This window comes from Acomys russatus, chromosome 12 (assembly GCF_903995435.1).
Source record: "Acomys russatus chromosome 12, mAcoRus1.1, whole genome shotgun sequence".
Classification (NCBI taxonomy): Eukaryota; Metazoa; Chordata; class Mammalia; order Rodentia; family Muridae; genus Acomys; species Acomys russatus.
In genome coordinates this window covers 40,583,305-40,599,255 of record NC_067148.1, presented here as the reverse complement: position 1 = coordinate 40,599,255, position 15,951 = coordinate 40,583,305, and the positions used below count along the sequence as shown (strand labels likewise).

The following is a 15,951-nucleotide window of genomic DNA, read 5'->3' as shown; positions in this document are numbered from 1 at the left end:
TTCTTGAAAGGCTGAAGTTCTGGTGTACAACTAAAATGGTCAAAAGAAAACATATCCGTCCACCTTGGAGAGCTCTGTGGCAGAGCATGAAGCCCTGGGCAGAGAAAGAAAGGATGCGGCACTCTGTGCACTGTGGGTAACCGCCCTGCTTCTTAGGCAACAGGACTGTGAGATGCAATTACTATACTTTTCCTTTGAGACAGAGTCTCATGTAGCCCATTCTGGCTTCAGATGAGGAGGACCTTAAATTTCTGATCCTCTTGCCTACACCTCCTCACTGCTAGGATTACTGGGGTGTGTCACCACATCTGGTTTATGTGACGCTGGTGGTGATAGAACTCTCCATTTCGTGCACACTATGCAGACAATTCCTACTGAGCCGCATCCCCTACAAGTTAAAAAAAATTTTTTAAGCACTCTCTGGAGCAACAAGGTAAACATTAGATAAACACCTCTCTCTCACCCCAACAGAAGTATCAGAGTAATTCTGCCCTGGTCTAACAAGCAAGAACGGGGCCTCATAAGGCAGGCTGCTGTCATTGTTCATGGAGTCAATTGTCAAGTGTCTGACAGTCAGCAGACCTGCTCAAAGCAGCCCTTGCGATGACAGGCACAGAGGGCAAGAGGGAACACAGGATTCCCTTTGACAGCCATCTCAAACAAAAGGACATCCACTCTCATCACTTGAGCCCCACTGTTCTGCACTGGCAGTGGATGGAACAAAGAGAGCCTTCCTACGTGCTGACCAGACCAGCTGGCACACCACGTCATGCAGAACCTCACACAGGGCATCATATCTATGGAAGGAGATGCAGGGCTGCTTTGCTCTCCTAAGGCAAGGGTGGTGTGGGGAATGCAACTCTCTTTTTCCCTCTCACTCCCATGGACAGAATGCGCCTCGTAAAACTATCTTCACTTGCTAGATAAGGAGAGGCCAGAAGGATCCTGTCCAGCTCTCGCCCTGGGGCTTCCTGGTACTGACTGTGAGGATGGTGCTTTCCCATCTTCTGGGTCAGAGTGGCAGACTGTATGCTAAGCTTCCTGAGCATCATACCTGGCATCAACATCCAGGTAGGAACCAAAAAAGAGTAGAACAAAAAGCAAAAAGAAGCTCAAGGTGGGGGGGAAGGGGGTGTGGTCTAGAACCCACTTGTAAGTTAAAACCAGCCAAGTAGAAGGCATGCGGCTCCTTTAAACTGTGGGGGCATTTACAGCAATGTGTAAAATAACGGCCAGGGGGACGACAGCAAGCTAAGCCCGGTAAGCACCTGCCTCACCAAGGGCTATCATGAGAAGGGAACCCCAGTGTTGTCACCCACCAACAAGCAGAAACTCAGTGCTTCAGCAAGAGCCAAGGCACCATGGGCAGATGGTCCTTCCCTCAAAATAATGAAAAGATAATAATCTCCCCTCTTTTCTGCTAATCTGTTGACCTTAATACCAATTCTGTCCTTAATCATGGGGAGCAGCCACACGGCTGTAGTCAACCGAAATACTGAGGCTGCTCTTTTAAGAAAATACTTCTCTTTTCTTTTCATTATCTTACTGGCAGTGACAATTTAAATTAATACAGCTATTTCAAGTCACTGCTCTGGGGAGAAAATGTATGCCAGGAACAAATATTTTTTAGGAGATTATACAATTTCTTTTTCTCTAGTTCATGTTGGTGTGTTAGTCTCCAAGATGCATTAAATCTGAGGACAGGGTGAAGTGCTTAACAGCTCCCTAAAGACATCCTAACCAACTTGCTGGTGGGGAGTCCTTTCTTTGCAGTAAACGTCTGATGATTCTACAAGATCCAGTTCACTTTACCCCCATGAAGCCACCAGCCAACTCCTTCCCCAGCTCAGGAACATTTGCTCCATCCTTTGTGTCCCCCTAGCTCTCTTACCTGTCCTTCCCACAGCTAACAAGAGCACGTGTGTTGTGCACAGTGTCTGTCCTCCATAGCACACGGAGGGATAACACCAGTGTGGGCCTCGAGGAACTCACTATTGAGGCTAGCAGGTATCTACATGAGGTTGTGGCCTCACAATGCCATGGGAATGCCAGTGGGGGTGACACTGGAGAAACAGGGACAGTTTCCCTGAGTACCCGATAGATTCAATAACTTCTCAGCCTCCTCCCATCTGCTGCTGATCTACACAGACAGGACTGTATGTACCTCCTCCGTTAGCTCTCCAATTCTGCTGCCTAGAAAATTCAGAGCACACCACAGACCACCCCTACCCCCACTCCTACCCCATGGATGTGTCAGTGCATCAGAAAAACAACAACAAACCAAACAGAAAACAAGAGTGATTGCAAACAAGGAGTTACCAGTTAATAATCGAATGGCTGAACAGGTTGCTGCAATGGACTTGTGTGTGAATACTCCTCTGACAGGATAGCCCCAGGCCAGGTTCTCAGAAAGACATGCAAGCAGGTGACCTATGCTAAAATGAATTGTCAGCCAGAAGACTAAGACCCAGTGAAACGCAGCACAATCCTGGTCATCCAAAGATCCCCAGGCTGACCTTCAAGGCCACTCTTCCTAGCAGAGCCAGTGCAGCTGTTGAGTTGAGTCTCCAGGAGAAAGCAATTCCAGCTCATCCCACCAAACCATGAACACCAAAACCAAACCAAAACAAACAAACAAACAAAAAAATCCCACAGAAAGCTCTTATGTCCTGAACATTCATTCAGCTACCATCCAAGACTGAGTAGATAATCATTTCAAAATGTTTCAAATGAGAGACTTTGTCCAGTGGCAAATCAAGTTGAAAACAATGTATCAAATTATATCAGCAATTTTCTTTCATTTAATTCCTATTTCTTCCTTCTGGCCACAAAGTTTCTTGTTGCTTACTTGATACTCTTAACAGCTTTTCATCCTATAGTAACTAAGCAAGTCAAGAGCAAGGGAATCAGAAAGCAAGGAACCCAGCCCACTGATGAAATAAGCTCCCAAAACTCAGCTGTAAATTACTAATTTACAAAGCTAGCCCTAGCCAGAGCTATCATCTTGGTATTCACCATTTTTATAGCAGAAATCAATCCTCCCACATGGTGAGAGAAGACCCTGGATGTATCTGGAGCCTGGTAGCTGGTCCCCAGAAGTGGCAAGTTTGTCTGATGGCGCCTGCCAGCCAGCCAGAGCAAGCTCCAGAGACTGACACCCATCAGTGCAATTAATCATTTATAATTTGCTCTTTCCTTGTATTGAGTTACACTCATGTCAACAGACTGTCCTAATACACATGTGTCACATAACACAAAACTGCTCTTGATCTGACACAAAGTCTTTCTGAAAACTGTGCCTAACCCAATGTAAACCCTGGGACTCCACTCACCAACAAGAGCCTGCACAGGCCAAGGAAGCCCGTGAAGCATCCTGGGAAGGTGGGCTGTTTGCATCCTTTCATCCTAAAGCTCAGAATCCAAGAAAACCAACGCACATCCATCCAGAGACTGTGTGTTTTAAGATTTTAACCACTTTGCTTCTGCCTGTGCTAACAGAGATGCCTCGCCTAAAACCAGCCATGTGTTCTAGGACAGGGAAACTGTTTGCTGTACTACCATACCCATTTTAACGCTAACTTTTTCGACAGCTGACTCAAAATTTAATAAGCTGTTAAGACAGAAAGCATCTCTGGATTGTCGGTGACTCTAATTCCCTTTATAACCATAACCTCCGAACCATTATGGCCTAGATTTAAAGTCAATAAGGAGTCTGGTGATGCTGATGGTGCTTCCGATCTGCAGAGCTTTAAGCTCAGGGTGGTAAAAGCAGCACGGATGTGGCATGGGCTCCATTTTTATCTAGTCTGAGGCAGCACCATGCAGCTGAGGGGAGCCCCCAACCTCACATCTCACATGTTCCAAAAAACACCATTCTCCCCTCCTAAAGACAAAATTTCTGAGTCATGCAAACTCATATGAGTACCAAAAAATAATTTTAGCTGAGGCAGGAAGCTGATCCAGCCCCAACACTATTCAGAAGGGGAAAGATGTGCTGCACGGCACCCAACCATAACTTTAGGGCAGGGACTGTTGCGTTAAGTTTAATTTTTTTCATTTACGTGACACTTAAATTCAGAACAGTTAGCAACCTTTAAGAGATATTTTCAATTATATTTGAGTCTCCGATAGGAATGGGAATGAGGGAGTGCAGGCACCCATGGAGGCTAGAGGCATCTGATCCCTCTGGAGCTGGTGTTCCAGGCTGCTGTGAACCGCCTGATGGCGGTGCTAGGAGCTGGGTCCTTTGCAAAAACAGTTATGTACTCTTAACTACTGAGCCACCTGTCTCCACCTCTGCCCCAATGACTGGCATTCTCACGAACAAATACATTAAAAGTAAAATGAGATAAAATAGGATCCTAATAAAATAGAGAGGCTTGAAAGCTGGCGTTCTACAACACTGGACTGGCTGCTCCCATGGCTCCAGGAACACTGACTTGACACTTCTGAAAATTTCACCAATGGCAAAGGGTAAAAGGTGTAGAGTTTTACACAGACAGGCAGGCAGGTACACACATACTCTCAAATCTTAGAATAAAATGAGTTCTGTTTCTGCATACACTATGACCCAGTACACTACAGAAAAAAAAATGGTATTTTCAGTTTGCCCCCCCAATGCTATTTTGAGCCCCTCCCCCTTTCCTGAGACAGGGTCTGATGTAACCCAGGCCTCAAGTCTGATATATATTGGAGGCCAACCTTCCTAATTCTACTTCTCAAGAGCTGGGCTTAGAAACACATCCAGCTTGTAGATTTTCTATACAACCCATGACAAGCAGTAAGATCATTGCTGCAGTCATCACTGTTAAAAACATGCACCCCTAGGGGGCAAACTTCCAACACACTTGCCACCTTTTCTACTGCAAACCCACTTAGAGCAATGGTCCCAAAGGAAGCATCAAAACCTCAAATGCTTTTAACTTGTACCCAGGTGCAGCTGGCATGCTCATGCCAATGTTGTCTGTGCTTCTCCCTCCTCTCTGCAAGACAGGTACTTATCTGGAACCCAGGCAACTAATTACTGTTTTCTACCAAGTTCACAGAAAACAGATGCAAGCCTGCTGGAGTATAGGAGGACCTTTCAATCTGCACCCGCTTGGTGCACGTGAGGACAACAGCTACTTCTTGTAAACCAACTTTGCTTCATTTATTTATTTTCATCGGTGAGCTTGCCGACTGACACTGTGGTAGTCATTGTGTGGAGGTCGGAGGACAAGTTAGTTCCTCCTGCCTTGTGTGTACTGGGGATCAATGCTGATCCTCGGGTTTGGTGGCTAGTGTCTTTACCTGGCTGAGGCAATCTCACTGGCCCCAAAAATAACTCATGTCTTTTCCTAACATTTTAAAAGCATGCTGGGAGGGAAGGAAATGTGAGGGGGATTAATGATTGGAATGGATGGATGAGCCTGCCAAAATGCTGCAAGGCATGTTAAAACTAGACAGGCAAAGCAACTCAACCAACAAGCACGGTGACAGTAACTCCACATCAAAACAAAGGAACCAAGCAGGCAAGCACGCGACACCAGCAAGACTTCCCTTCTCTAGCACATTCCTAGGGACACAGGCAGCAACGTGGGAATAGTTTGTCTTCAGGTTGGTTTTAATGTGAACCTGGACCTGGGGCAGTCAGCTAGCCTGTGAGATCCAGCCACGAGAAACTCTTTCCAGAAAGACTGGAGCCAGCTGAGGTTGGCTTAGGACTGACCGCTCTGCTGCTTCTCCTACCTTCATGGCCAAGAGCAGCAGCTTTTCGCAGTTACAAGAATGATTAAGGACTCTCCCTAGTGAAATGCTTACCACCCTCCCACACATTAGGTGCTAACAATTACTTCACCTCTGTCCAGTCTTTTCCCTCCAGGTGATAAACAGAAACTAGATGCATGTTTTGTGGTTTCAAGAGGCTTCTGACCCCCTGTCCCCCATGCTATCATCAGATGGCTAACTCACTGTTTTCAGTATCTACACCCAGAGGCCTCTCCCTAAGGCCACAGTAGGCCCGTGTGAGACAAGAGACCCTGGGCTGGAGGGCTGTCACCTCACTCCCCAACACCTATGACCAGTCCTGGCTTGCTTTCTCCACTAGCCTACAGAGGGGGAGGGGCCTGGATGTCCCTCATCATTCTCTCCAGTTCGAGCTGACTCTCCCAAAAGCTCCATAGGTAGGACCCTCCAAAGCAGCCCTCACAGAACTCACAGATAGTGGAACCAACAGCCTGCCACACGCTGAGGTAAGGAAGACAAGGATCAACTTGAAAGGACTGTGGGCTCCTCGTGGTCTGCTGCACGTGCTGCACCTGCACAGCACTGCGCAGGAGCAAGACTGTTATGCCCACCCTGTCCCTGGGTCTGGGCAGAGGCTCACTATAGCTCCCTCCTACTGATGAACAGCTGAACCAACACCAGCAAGGAATACCAACTGGCCAGGTAACCTTAGCCTAGTCAACTTCACTAAGGCCAGGTGACAGGCCCTGAACTGCTAAAGCACATAAAGCCTGGGATGACAACTTTCAGTAGACCTCTGACTGCTGCATTGAGCAGCCCGCTAATTCACACCATTTTGACAACTGGCCCGGGGCAGGGGTCGGACACGCGGGAAGGTGGGTACACCACCACCACCTCCCTGGCGCGCGCACGCTGCTCCTCTGCCCCAGAGTGCACACACCCAGGAGCCGGCCCCCCCCACCCCCGCCCCTACGTTGCCCACCTCTGCGCGGGGACCCCTCGATGCTCTCGGCGCTGGATGAGTGCGTATCGGCTGGAGCCCTCCGCAGGCTGAAGTAACCGCGCGAGCGCAGGGTGCCAGTGCGGGGTGAGGGCCCGCCATCCCTTCGCGCGAAAATGCCACTGAAGAAACGCAGCAGCCGGTGCTCCGAGACGGTCCCAGAGCCAGCGGCTGCGGCCCGCGCGCGCTCTAGCCGCTGCAGGTCGCTGTTGTCCAGCGTGCGATTCTTGCTCTTGCTGCGCTCCCAGCGCTCCAGGTCTGAGAGCGCATCGTTCTTGCTGAGCACCTCGCCCACGTCCAAGGTGTTTCGCTTCTCTGCCGCTGGCTGCGCTCCGGCCAGCGGCTCTGGGGCCGCTTCTGCCTCGACCTCGTCGTCGGGCGCCCATGCCAGGCTCCCGGAGCTGCTGTGGCGCCTCCCGCCACTCAGCGCAGGGCTCCGCGGCGCCTCAGGCTCGCTCCAGTGCCTGAAGCTGAGGCTCCGCCGCAGGGGCGCGGCCCGAGCCTCCTCCCCATCGGGGCTGCTGGGCCCCTCAGCCGAGGGGCTGCCCATCAGGTCCGTGGGCTCCGCGCCGCGTGTGCACGGTCGTAGCCGCCCGAGCTCCAGTTGCCCAGTGCTGCGTGTGCGGAAGGCGCGGAAGTCCCAGGCGCGCGGCCCAGCCTCAGGATCCTCAGCCGCTGCCTCCTCGGCCTCGGCCTCCTCCTCCTCTAGCCGCCCGGGAGCGTCCGGGGAGCGCGCGGGCCGGGGCCGCCGAGTGGGGCGCGGAGTGGGAGCGACCAGCTGCTCCTTCCTGACCATGGTCACCGAGATGCGGTAGACCGTCTTCCTTGGGGGCGTCCCGCGCGGCATTGCGTCCGCCGGCGAAGACGCGGGCTCGCCGCCGCCGTCCAGCAGGTACATGTCCCCAGGGGCCGCCGTGCCCCCCACCGAGGCCCCGCTGCATCCAGCGCCGCCGGCCGCCGGACGCGCAAGACCAGCGCAGAGCCGGCCAGGTGCAGAACCCGGGCGGGCAGGGAGCAGCGCCCACGCCCCCCGCGCTCAGCGAGGCCCGCGCTTAGGCTGCGGGAACAGCGCCCCTGGAGTCTGCCCGCCCGCGCGCTACGCGGCCCGAGTGCCGGGGTCCGCGCCCGGGGAGCCGAGCCATGGGGGGCCGGGCGGGCGCTCAGGCTCGGAACCCGCCTAGCCGGCAGGTGCGGCCTGAGCGCGCAGGGCCCGCGGCGGGCAGCGGCGCCCGCGGCTTCATTGTCTAGGGCGCGGGGCCCAAGTGCATCCCAAGGCCTTTTCCTGCACCGCGCCGCGGACCTGCAGCCTCCGCCTCTCCCGGGGCTCCGGGCGCGCGGGTAGCTGCGCTGGCCGCGGTCGGTCGAGGGGCGGGCGGGCGGCGGTTTAAAATGGAAATGCGCGCCGGGGCGGGGCAGGCGGGCGGAGGCCGACGTGCGGAGACTGCGGGCCGCGCGCCCAGCAGGGCCTGCGGGTCCCGGGAGCGCGGAGGCGGCGGCGAGCGCGTCAGAAGGCAGGCCCAAGCGCTGGGGTGGATCCACGCCGCGAGGAGCGGATCAGCCCTGCGCAGTAACTTGTAACACGCCAGGACCTGCTACAGGGTCATCTGAGGCCTCAACTATCTCTGCAGCTTAGAAGGATGAAACTCAAACGACTTTCTGGAAAAGCACTCCCGAGGAAGGAGGATAGTGAGTTTGGAGCTAGCTGGATCTTACCTGTCCAGTAATCCCAGCCCATCTACCTACAAAGACAGACTAGATCTCAACAATAACAAAGATTTCTTTGGAACCTGTAACCTCTAACAGTTCCTAGAAAACAAGAGGACCTAGAGAAATGGCCCAGCAGTTAAGAGCACTAACTGCACCTACAAACATCAGGTTAGATTCCAACAACCCACATAGGAGCTCACAACAACCTGTAACCCCAGTTCCTGTAGCGTTTAAAAAAAAACTATTTGGGGTGTTCAGGCCTCAACCTCTCAACTTCCTAACCCTATGTAGGAGAGAGAAGATTAGTGGGAAGAGGGGGGCCCTTTACTTCTCCCCACTGTTTAGGGTCAAAGGGTCTTTGGGTCTATACCAATTTGCGTCAACAGCAAAAGCAGCCAGAAGTCTCCTGAAGCAGTCCTCTCCGTCTGTTGGCTCCAAACCGCCACAAGGTCCCACACCACCCATCAGTAGGTCGCTGGTCAAACTTTTACACACCTGAGCTCATTTATAACCTCAGAGCCCTAGACCACGCCCCTCCATGCCACAGGAAGAAGGCTTTACCAGTTGGCGAAAGCCACGCCCCTCAGGAGACAATTAACAGGTGTGGACAAACTAAAGCTCAAACTGAAACCCCACCCTTGGGATTAAAACAAAAACATATTTACGTAACCCAACTGAGTTTACAAAGAAAGCGAAACTTTCATTACAAGTTCCAGAGGGTCTGACGCCCTCTTGAGACCTCCAAAGTTGCCTGCATGTACTTGGCAGGTATTCATACACAAAAATAAAAAAATAATTTTAAAAGAAATGAAACACAAAAACAGTTGCTCCCTGGGACACTGGTAATTTATGAGCTATTTTCCAAAATATAAATCTGCTACGTGAGCAGCCGGCTTAGAAGCAGGAAGAGTGGCTTGCTGGTCTCTTCTTCCTGACTGTTAAGATGAGGGTACCAGCTCCCTGGCTTAGACTAGCAACCTTGGGGCAACTGGAGCTAGTTAAGACACCTGTGTGAGTATTTAAAAGTTGCATCTCCCCCAAGAGTTCATCTGTGACTCTACCCCGCGTGCTACAGGATTTATATGCAGTCATGCAGCCAGGTCGTCAGACCATCCTGAACATACACACACTGCATTGCTTCAGCCTTCCTGTTTACAGTTCCAGAAGAAAACAACAATATCCCCAGTACCCACTAATCACATGCTGACAGGATCTTCTCTCCGCCTGCAAGGGCCAGGGGTCCCTGCAGCTACATCTAGGCAAGGTACAGGTGGCTGGGAAGGCCAGGCATTTCTAGATCCCTCCAGTTAGTCACTGTAATTTCGCCACAAAATTTGAGAGATCATCTCTCGTGTTCGTGTCAGTGAAACTGATGTAAGGATGAATGGGGTCAGGGTCTCCTGAAAGAGACTGCAGCCTGGGAAACCTGGATTTTGTGGAGGGAGAGAGGGTTCCAGGCAGGGGTAGCTCTGGCTGGCTTGGAGTTCGCTTTGTAGACCAGGCTGGCCTCAAACTCAGAGATCCGCCTGCCTCTGCCCCCTGAGTGCTAGGATTAAAGGCATGTGCTACCACTGGATTTTAAAGGAAAGTTATCAGAAAAAGTTTCTGCTTGATTTATTTACTTCTTGCCTGCATGAGGGCAAGCACATGTATAGGGGGGATGCATGTGGGGGGGCATGTGAAGGCCAGGGGTTGAGGTCAGTAAACTCCCTCAATAACTTCATCATCTACGTTAAGGCGGGGTCTCTCACTTGAACTCAGAACTTGATTTGGCTAGACTAGCTAAACAGCTTGTTCCAGGGGCCTCCCCGTCTCTGTCTCCCAAGTGCTGGGATTACAGGTGGGCTGCCACGTCCCCCTGTCATATTAGTGGGTGCTGGGTGTCCAAAGTCCCATCCTGATGTTTGTATGGCAAGTGGTCCTCCCACTGAGCAACCCCTGTTTTATTTTTAAAGATGCTTCAAACATAGCCACCAGCAGTGGCTTCTTTCTCAATTGCATGATCCCCACCATCAGTCATGGGCAAGGTGCATTCAAGGCATACCCTCTGTTTAAAACTCGTGGTCCTTCAGACACGCCATTCAAAGGTCAAGGCCATCTTACCATCTGCCTCACTAAAGCAATTCTCTCTGACAAAAGCCAAGGGCCACCAACTACACTAGGGTAGAAGCCAGGCATCAAACATCTATTAAAATGTCTAGATTCATCCAGTTAGGAGGATGTTGAGGCTCAGAGAGGGTGGGGACGTCCCCTAAAAACCGCACAGCCCCTGGGTGACAATGAACTTTGAGTCAGAATCCTAGTGCCCATGCCTGCACTCATGTCTTTTGTTTCACTAGCTTTATTAGCAATGAAGGACAGAAAAAATTCAAACATCATGGGCCTAGACTCCATTCAAAATTAAACAATACCTTGGTATTACATATTTTGATTTTTTTTTTATTGGTTCATTTTTTCATCAGAGAGGAGAGAGGGAGGGAGGGAGGGAGGGAGGGAGGGAGAGAGAGAAAGAGAGAGAGAAAGAGAGAGAGAGAGAGAGAGAGAGAGAGAGTGAGTTATACTACATACAAAAAGACAAAGCAGGGTCTCTTGCCTCAAGGAAATTGATTTTAAAAAATTGATTTTAAATTTAACAAATTGATTTTAAAAAATGATGTTTGTAATGCCAACAGCAGACAGCATGCTGCCCATCTAATATGTTAGCCCCACCAGGACCTGGCAACAGCCTAACCCTACAGCTGTGGCTGCACAAATGTCCGGGTCACCAGCTCTCCAAGCTGAGATATGGGAGCTGCCTGATGTGGAAGGAGAGAGCTTTGCCAGGAGCAGAGGTGGAGACTTGACCCATGGGGCACTGGAGCCAGGGGCTACCTACCTCTCTTGGTGTGCAAGAACCCACCCTTTCAAATGCAGATATGAACCTTAATAGTATCTAGTGCATTGTAAAGACAGGGGAATGCAATTTCCCTTATTACTTGAGGCATACTTAGAGCCAAAATGAGTTGCATTTGACAGGCTTTGTTTGTTTGGGGGGGGGGGGTCATTTGCAGTCCTGTAGAGCTGTCATTCTCAACCTGTAGGTCACAACCTCTTTTCACAGGGATCGCCTAAGACCATCAGCAAACACAGATATTCACATTACAGTTCATGGCAATAGCAAAATTACCATTATGAAGTGGCAACAAAATAAAGTTATGGTTCAAGAACTGAATAAAAGGGTTGCAGCATTAGGAAGGTTGAGAACCTCTGTTTTAGAGCTTAAATACTAGATAGACTGTTAGTGTCGGGCCGTTTCTTTCTTGGTATGGAATCCATCCCAGGTTTTATGCATTGCCATACAAGGATACAGGCTGCAGAGTAGAAGAACCCATTCCATCCACCTTGGATGACACAAGTCTCCCTGAGAGACTCAGCACCCAGCCAGCCAAGCTGCTGCTCTGTCTCAGGACTCAATGCAGGAGGAAGCACAGGCTCCACACACCAGCCCTAAAGACTCCCTGAAGGCCTAGATGTCCTGCTCACAGCGCATGGCCTCTCCCCACAGCCCTGGAGACTTGGGCTCTCCCAGTCTCAGAAGACACAGGATCCTGAGCTTGTCACTCTAAAATCTAAATCCCCTGCACAAAGCCAGACCTGCCTCTGCTAAAAGAAAATGCCTCACAAGGCGTGCTCAGCGGTCCGGGCCATTTTGTTGAGTGTTCCTAAACAGATACTACCAGACCACATCTTGGATTTTCCAAACACACCATACAGCATATCACCATTTTGGAACGAACACACACACACACACACACACACACACACACACACACACACGGTGTTCTTGATCGCTTTGCTCCATCCTTCAAAAGCACATGGGCAGGGCTTGGGCACTGCAGGAACTCAGCAGCCCGAATAAGAAAAACCCTAGAAGGACCAAATAGCTCTCCCAATCTCCTACCCAACTCCTCACCTTGGCAGCTGGCACCCACCCCAGTCCTAAGCTCGTAGGAGCCGTTGGCCACCCTCCATGACCTGCATCCAGGGCCATGTCTAGCAGGCCATCAATTAAGCCTCCTTCGTGAACATAAGATTCTGCCAAGTGTTGGTTAGAGCATATAAGCCTTATTTAAAGGAACCTCACTGCAAGTCAGCAGAGGAAACATCTGCTTCACAGGCCAATTTTCAACACACACACACACACACACACACACACAATTTGATAACTAAATATCAGGCTCACAATCTCTTAGATTCATGTCTGCTTGCAACAGAAACCACCAACCCTGGCCTGGGCACAGATGCCCAGAGCCACAAAGAACTGTTTGCTGGGTCTCGGGAGCTATCTTCTGGGTGATGCTACAAAGAGAAAGACATGTCTTGGACTGTCACTTGAGATTTTCAGATCTTCTCAGCCTAAGCCTCCATCCCATCACTAAGGCTGATTCAGATTCTGATTTGAGATTTATCACGATGCTTTGGATGGCCTGTGTACTGCTCCTGCCTAGGATGCTGCAGTCTGTGGAGACCCCAGGTGTTATATTTTATAAGCTGAAGGTTGCAAACAGAATCGTGTCAGGCCTGATATCCCAGCTACTTGGAAGCCTGAGATAGGAGGGACTGCAAATGTGAGGACTGTGTGGGTCACAGAGGAAGTTGAACTTCCTCTGGGCAACTTAGCAAGCCCCTGTCTCAAAACAAAAATACAAAGATGGGGTTGTAGCTCACAGTGGAACATCTGCTGTATAGCAGGCAAAAGGCCCTGGGTTCAGTACCCATATCCATCTCCCCACCAGATACAGGTGGACAGGTCAAAGAGGAGCCACTGACCCTGAGGGGCCATTGAGGAAGGGGAAGTGCTCTTCTTCCTCAGGGCAGGGACATGCTGGCTAAGAGGGAGGAGGGACCACGGAAAGGCTGACAGAGGCACACTGCCTGCAGGTGTTCTAGCTACACTCAGCCCTGTCTGTGGCCTGTTGACAGCCTTTGCATTTGTGACTGGAGGTTGCTGTCACCTTTTAGACATTAAGAAGGAAGGAAGTCCAACCAGGGAAACTTAGCAAGACCAAATTTGGCTTGACTCCAGGAAAAGGGGTTTTGACCTCCACCTCCTGTGGAGGCAGCGCAGTAGGGATGAGTGGGTACCAGTCCCCCAGTGTGAGGGGAAGGACAGCGGAGGACAGCGGATCCTTGTGTCTGACACTAGAGTCCAGTGTCTCAAAGATTCCTAGATGTCAGTCAGGTAAGCACCACAGGGCGACAAACACACCCTGCATCAAGAAGTGGGCAGCACATTCCTCTGCAGAGGGCTCGACCACCAAGCAAGGGAGAGCCGTCAGCCCTATCAGGTGACTGATGAACTTCCAACAAGAAGTCGGCCTGTGTTCACCTGCAGCTACTGGCTGCACGTGCATGGAGACGGCCTAAACAGACCAGGAGAAGGGGAACTGGCAGGGCAGATGGTCTCAGAGAAGTAGGAAGCTGCTTGCTAAGGGAAGTGGTCAGTGGCCATGGTGCAGGGCAGGGTGACACTGATAGGACAGAGGTTCCAGGCTGGGCGTCCTCAATGCTGTGACAAAGAGTTGTCCAGTCCTTTGTTACAGAGCTTCTACCCACTTGATGCCAGTAATACCCTTCCTTCCCGGCTACACCAGTAAAAATGGCTCTAAGTGTTGTCAAATGTCCTCTGGGGACAAGACTGCCAAGCATGGGGAACACCTGCTCCAAAAGTACAGACGCTACACACAGAGCAGAAACTGAAGGGGGCTCCCCAGCCACACCTTCCCACCCCTGCACAAGCTAACTGTAGTGAGCAGCTCTAGTTGGGCTTTCTGTGAGAGAGAGATTGGGGTTCCTTTCAGGAACCAGCCACAAAACAGAGCAGAGATAGGGAGAGGCTCCTAATCACTGTCATCCTCTGAATGGTCTCTCACTGCCATGAAGAAAATGCTGGGAGGGGTTTTACAGAAGCCCACACCTAAGCAACAATACGCTCATTTCATCTACAAAATTCCTCGTTAGGTGACCAGCTTCTCCAAAGCCTTGGGATCCTTCATTGTCACCCTCACAGAGATGCCATCCGATGACACTGAACACCAACCAGGAACAGAAACTAACAGAGCCTTCTGCAGAAGGGCCGGGAATGGGCCAAAGGCCAGCTTCTCAACACAGCCTGGAACAGTGCACCCAGAGGACAGTCCCAACCCACCAGAACCTCATCTCAGCCTATATGGACCAGTGAGGTGCTGTAGTCTGCAACCACGCTCTGCAGAGCATCCACGGTGAGTAGCTTTACTACCACACGTGGAAAATCCCTACATGCCATGAAGATGTAAGACATTAAGCCAGCTCTATGAGCCATCACTTACAGAAATGACCTCAAGCAACAGTCACAGCAGCTCCCACTTGAGATAACTCCCCAGGGGCTGTGCGTGGCCACAACCAGAGCATGCCAGAGCATTCCCACCCCATCTTCCCTCCCTCCAGCTCTCCAAGTATCAACTCCGGCACATGCAGCCAAGGAAAAGGAACTGCGGGGCGTCAACAAAAGGGACACGCTCCTCAATAGCTGTGAAGCATGCCCCACCTCCCCATGTTGTAGGAACTCTTTTCCTAGAAGGCTGTAAACATCGCCCCCTTTCTACCACAGTCCAGCTTGGAGAACTAATGAGTTGGCCAGGCTTTCTCAGCATGGGTGAGGCGGGGCTACTCATAGGGGTGCAGGTGAGCAAGCCCAAGGCGGCCATAACCACTGGAACATCTTGCCCCAGCATAAACGATGACCTCCTCGTAGAGGCAGAGATGGGTCCCCTTTCTGGTAGTCTTCCACAGTCTAAAAACTCCAGCACCTGCAGAGACTCCAAGGCCACATGGAATTACAACAGAATTACATACAACTGGCTTCGAGCACAGGCGCCCCTAGGAAGGATTATCAACATTTTAAAAGGCCTGCTATTGAGAGTCTCCTGCACACAGGCACCACTGCTCTGGTCAAGCCAATGGCAGCTGAGCACAGGAGGGCACTGCTCAGCAGGTGTTAGGAGAAAGCCGTATGGGCCACCTGATCTTCCTACATCAGGAGGGTTGACTGATTTTCTTTTAGATCCACTGACCTCAGAGATTTAGGTGTCCTGACATTTACATAAAGATAAAAATCAAGGTCTCCAAATGATGTCCCGGGTCTGTGCAGGTCCATACAGAAAACCGGGCTTCTAGAGGGACACAATTTGACAGCGACTACTATTTAAATCTCAATACCACTAACACACACTCCCCACCCCCATTCCCTGCCTCCGGGCAGCAAACTACCGTCACTCCCCTGCCTCTGTCAGCCAGTGGATCACTTCTGTAGTCCCCAGGCTCCAAGGGTAAACAAAATCCAGGCAGTAGACAGCAACCACTTCCCCTGGCAGTTTCAGAGGAGTAGCCACCTCGTACTTGAGCTCCTTGGAAGAGAAGGAGAGGTCCCCGTATCCTGGCTGACACTAATAGAGAAAACACCCTCGGTTTCTTAAATCCCGTCTCACACCTGCTCCCAGGGG

At 51.1% G+C, this 15,951-nt stretch overlaps 1 protein-coding gene across 11 annotated transcripts in view; it reads right to left on the bottom strand.

Moving 5' to 3' along the window:
- The window catches only part of Agap1 (ArfGAP with GTPase domain, ankyrin repeat and PH domain 1), a 430,070-nt gene that overhangs the window by 301,671 nt on the left and 112,448 nt on the right, over positions 1 to 15,951 (bottom strand). For 2 of the 11 annotated variants that reach the window (XM_051154301.1, XM_051154304.1), the window contains exon 1: positions 6,707 to 7,782. The exons of 5 other annotated variants lie outside the window; for them this stretch is intronic. In XM_051154301.1, coding sequence (XP_051010258.1) covers positions 6,707 to 7,622 — 916 coding nt within the window. In that variant the 5' untranslated portion in view covers positions 7,623 to 7,782. Of the gene's footprint in view, positions 1 to 6,706; positions 7,783 to 15,951 lie in introns of those variants that run through there. 4 more of the 11 variants (XM_051154305.1, XM_051154306.1, XM_051154303.1 and 1 more) reach the window with 2 other exon arrangements.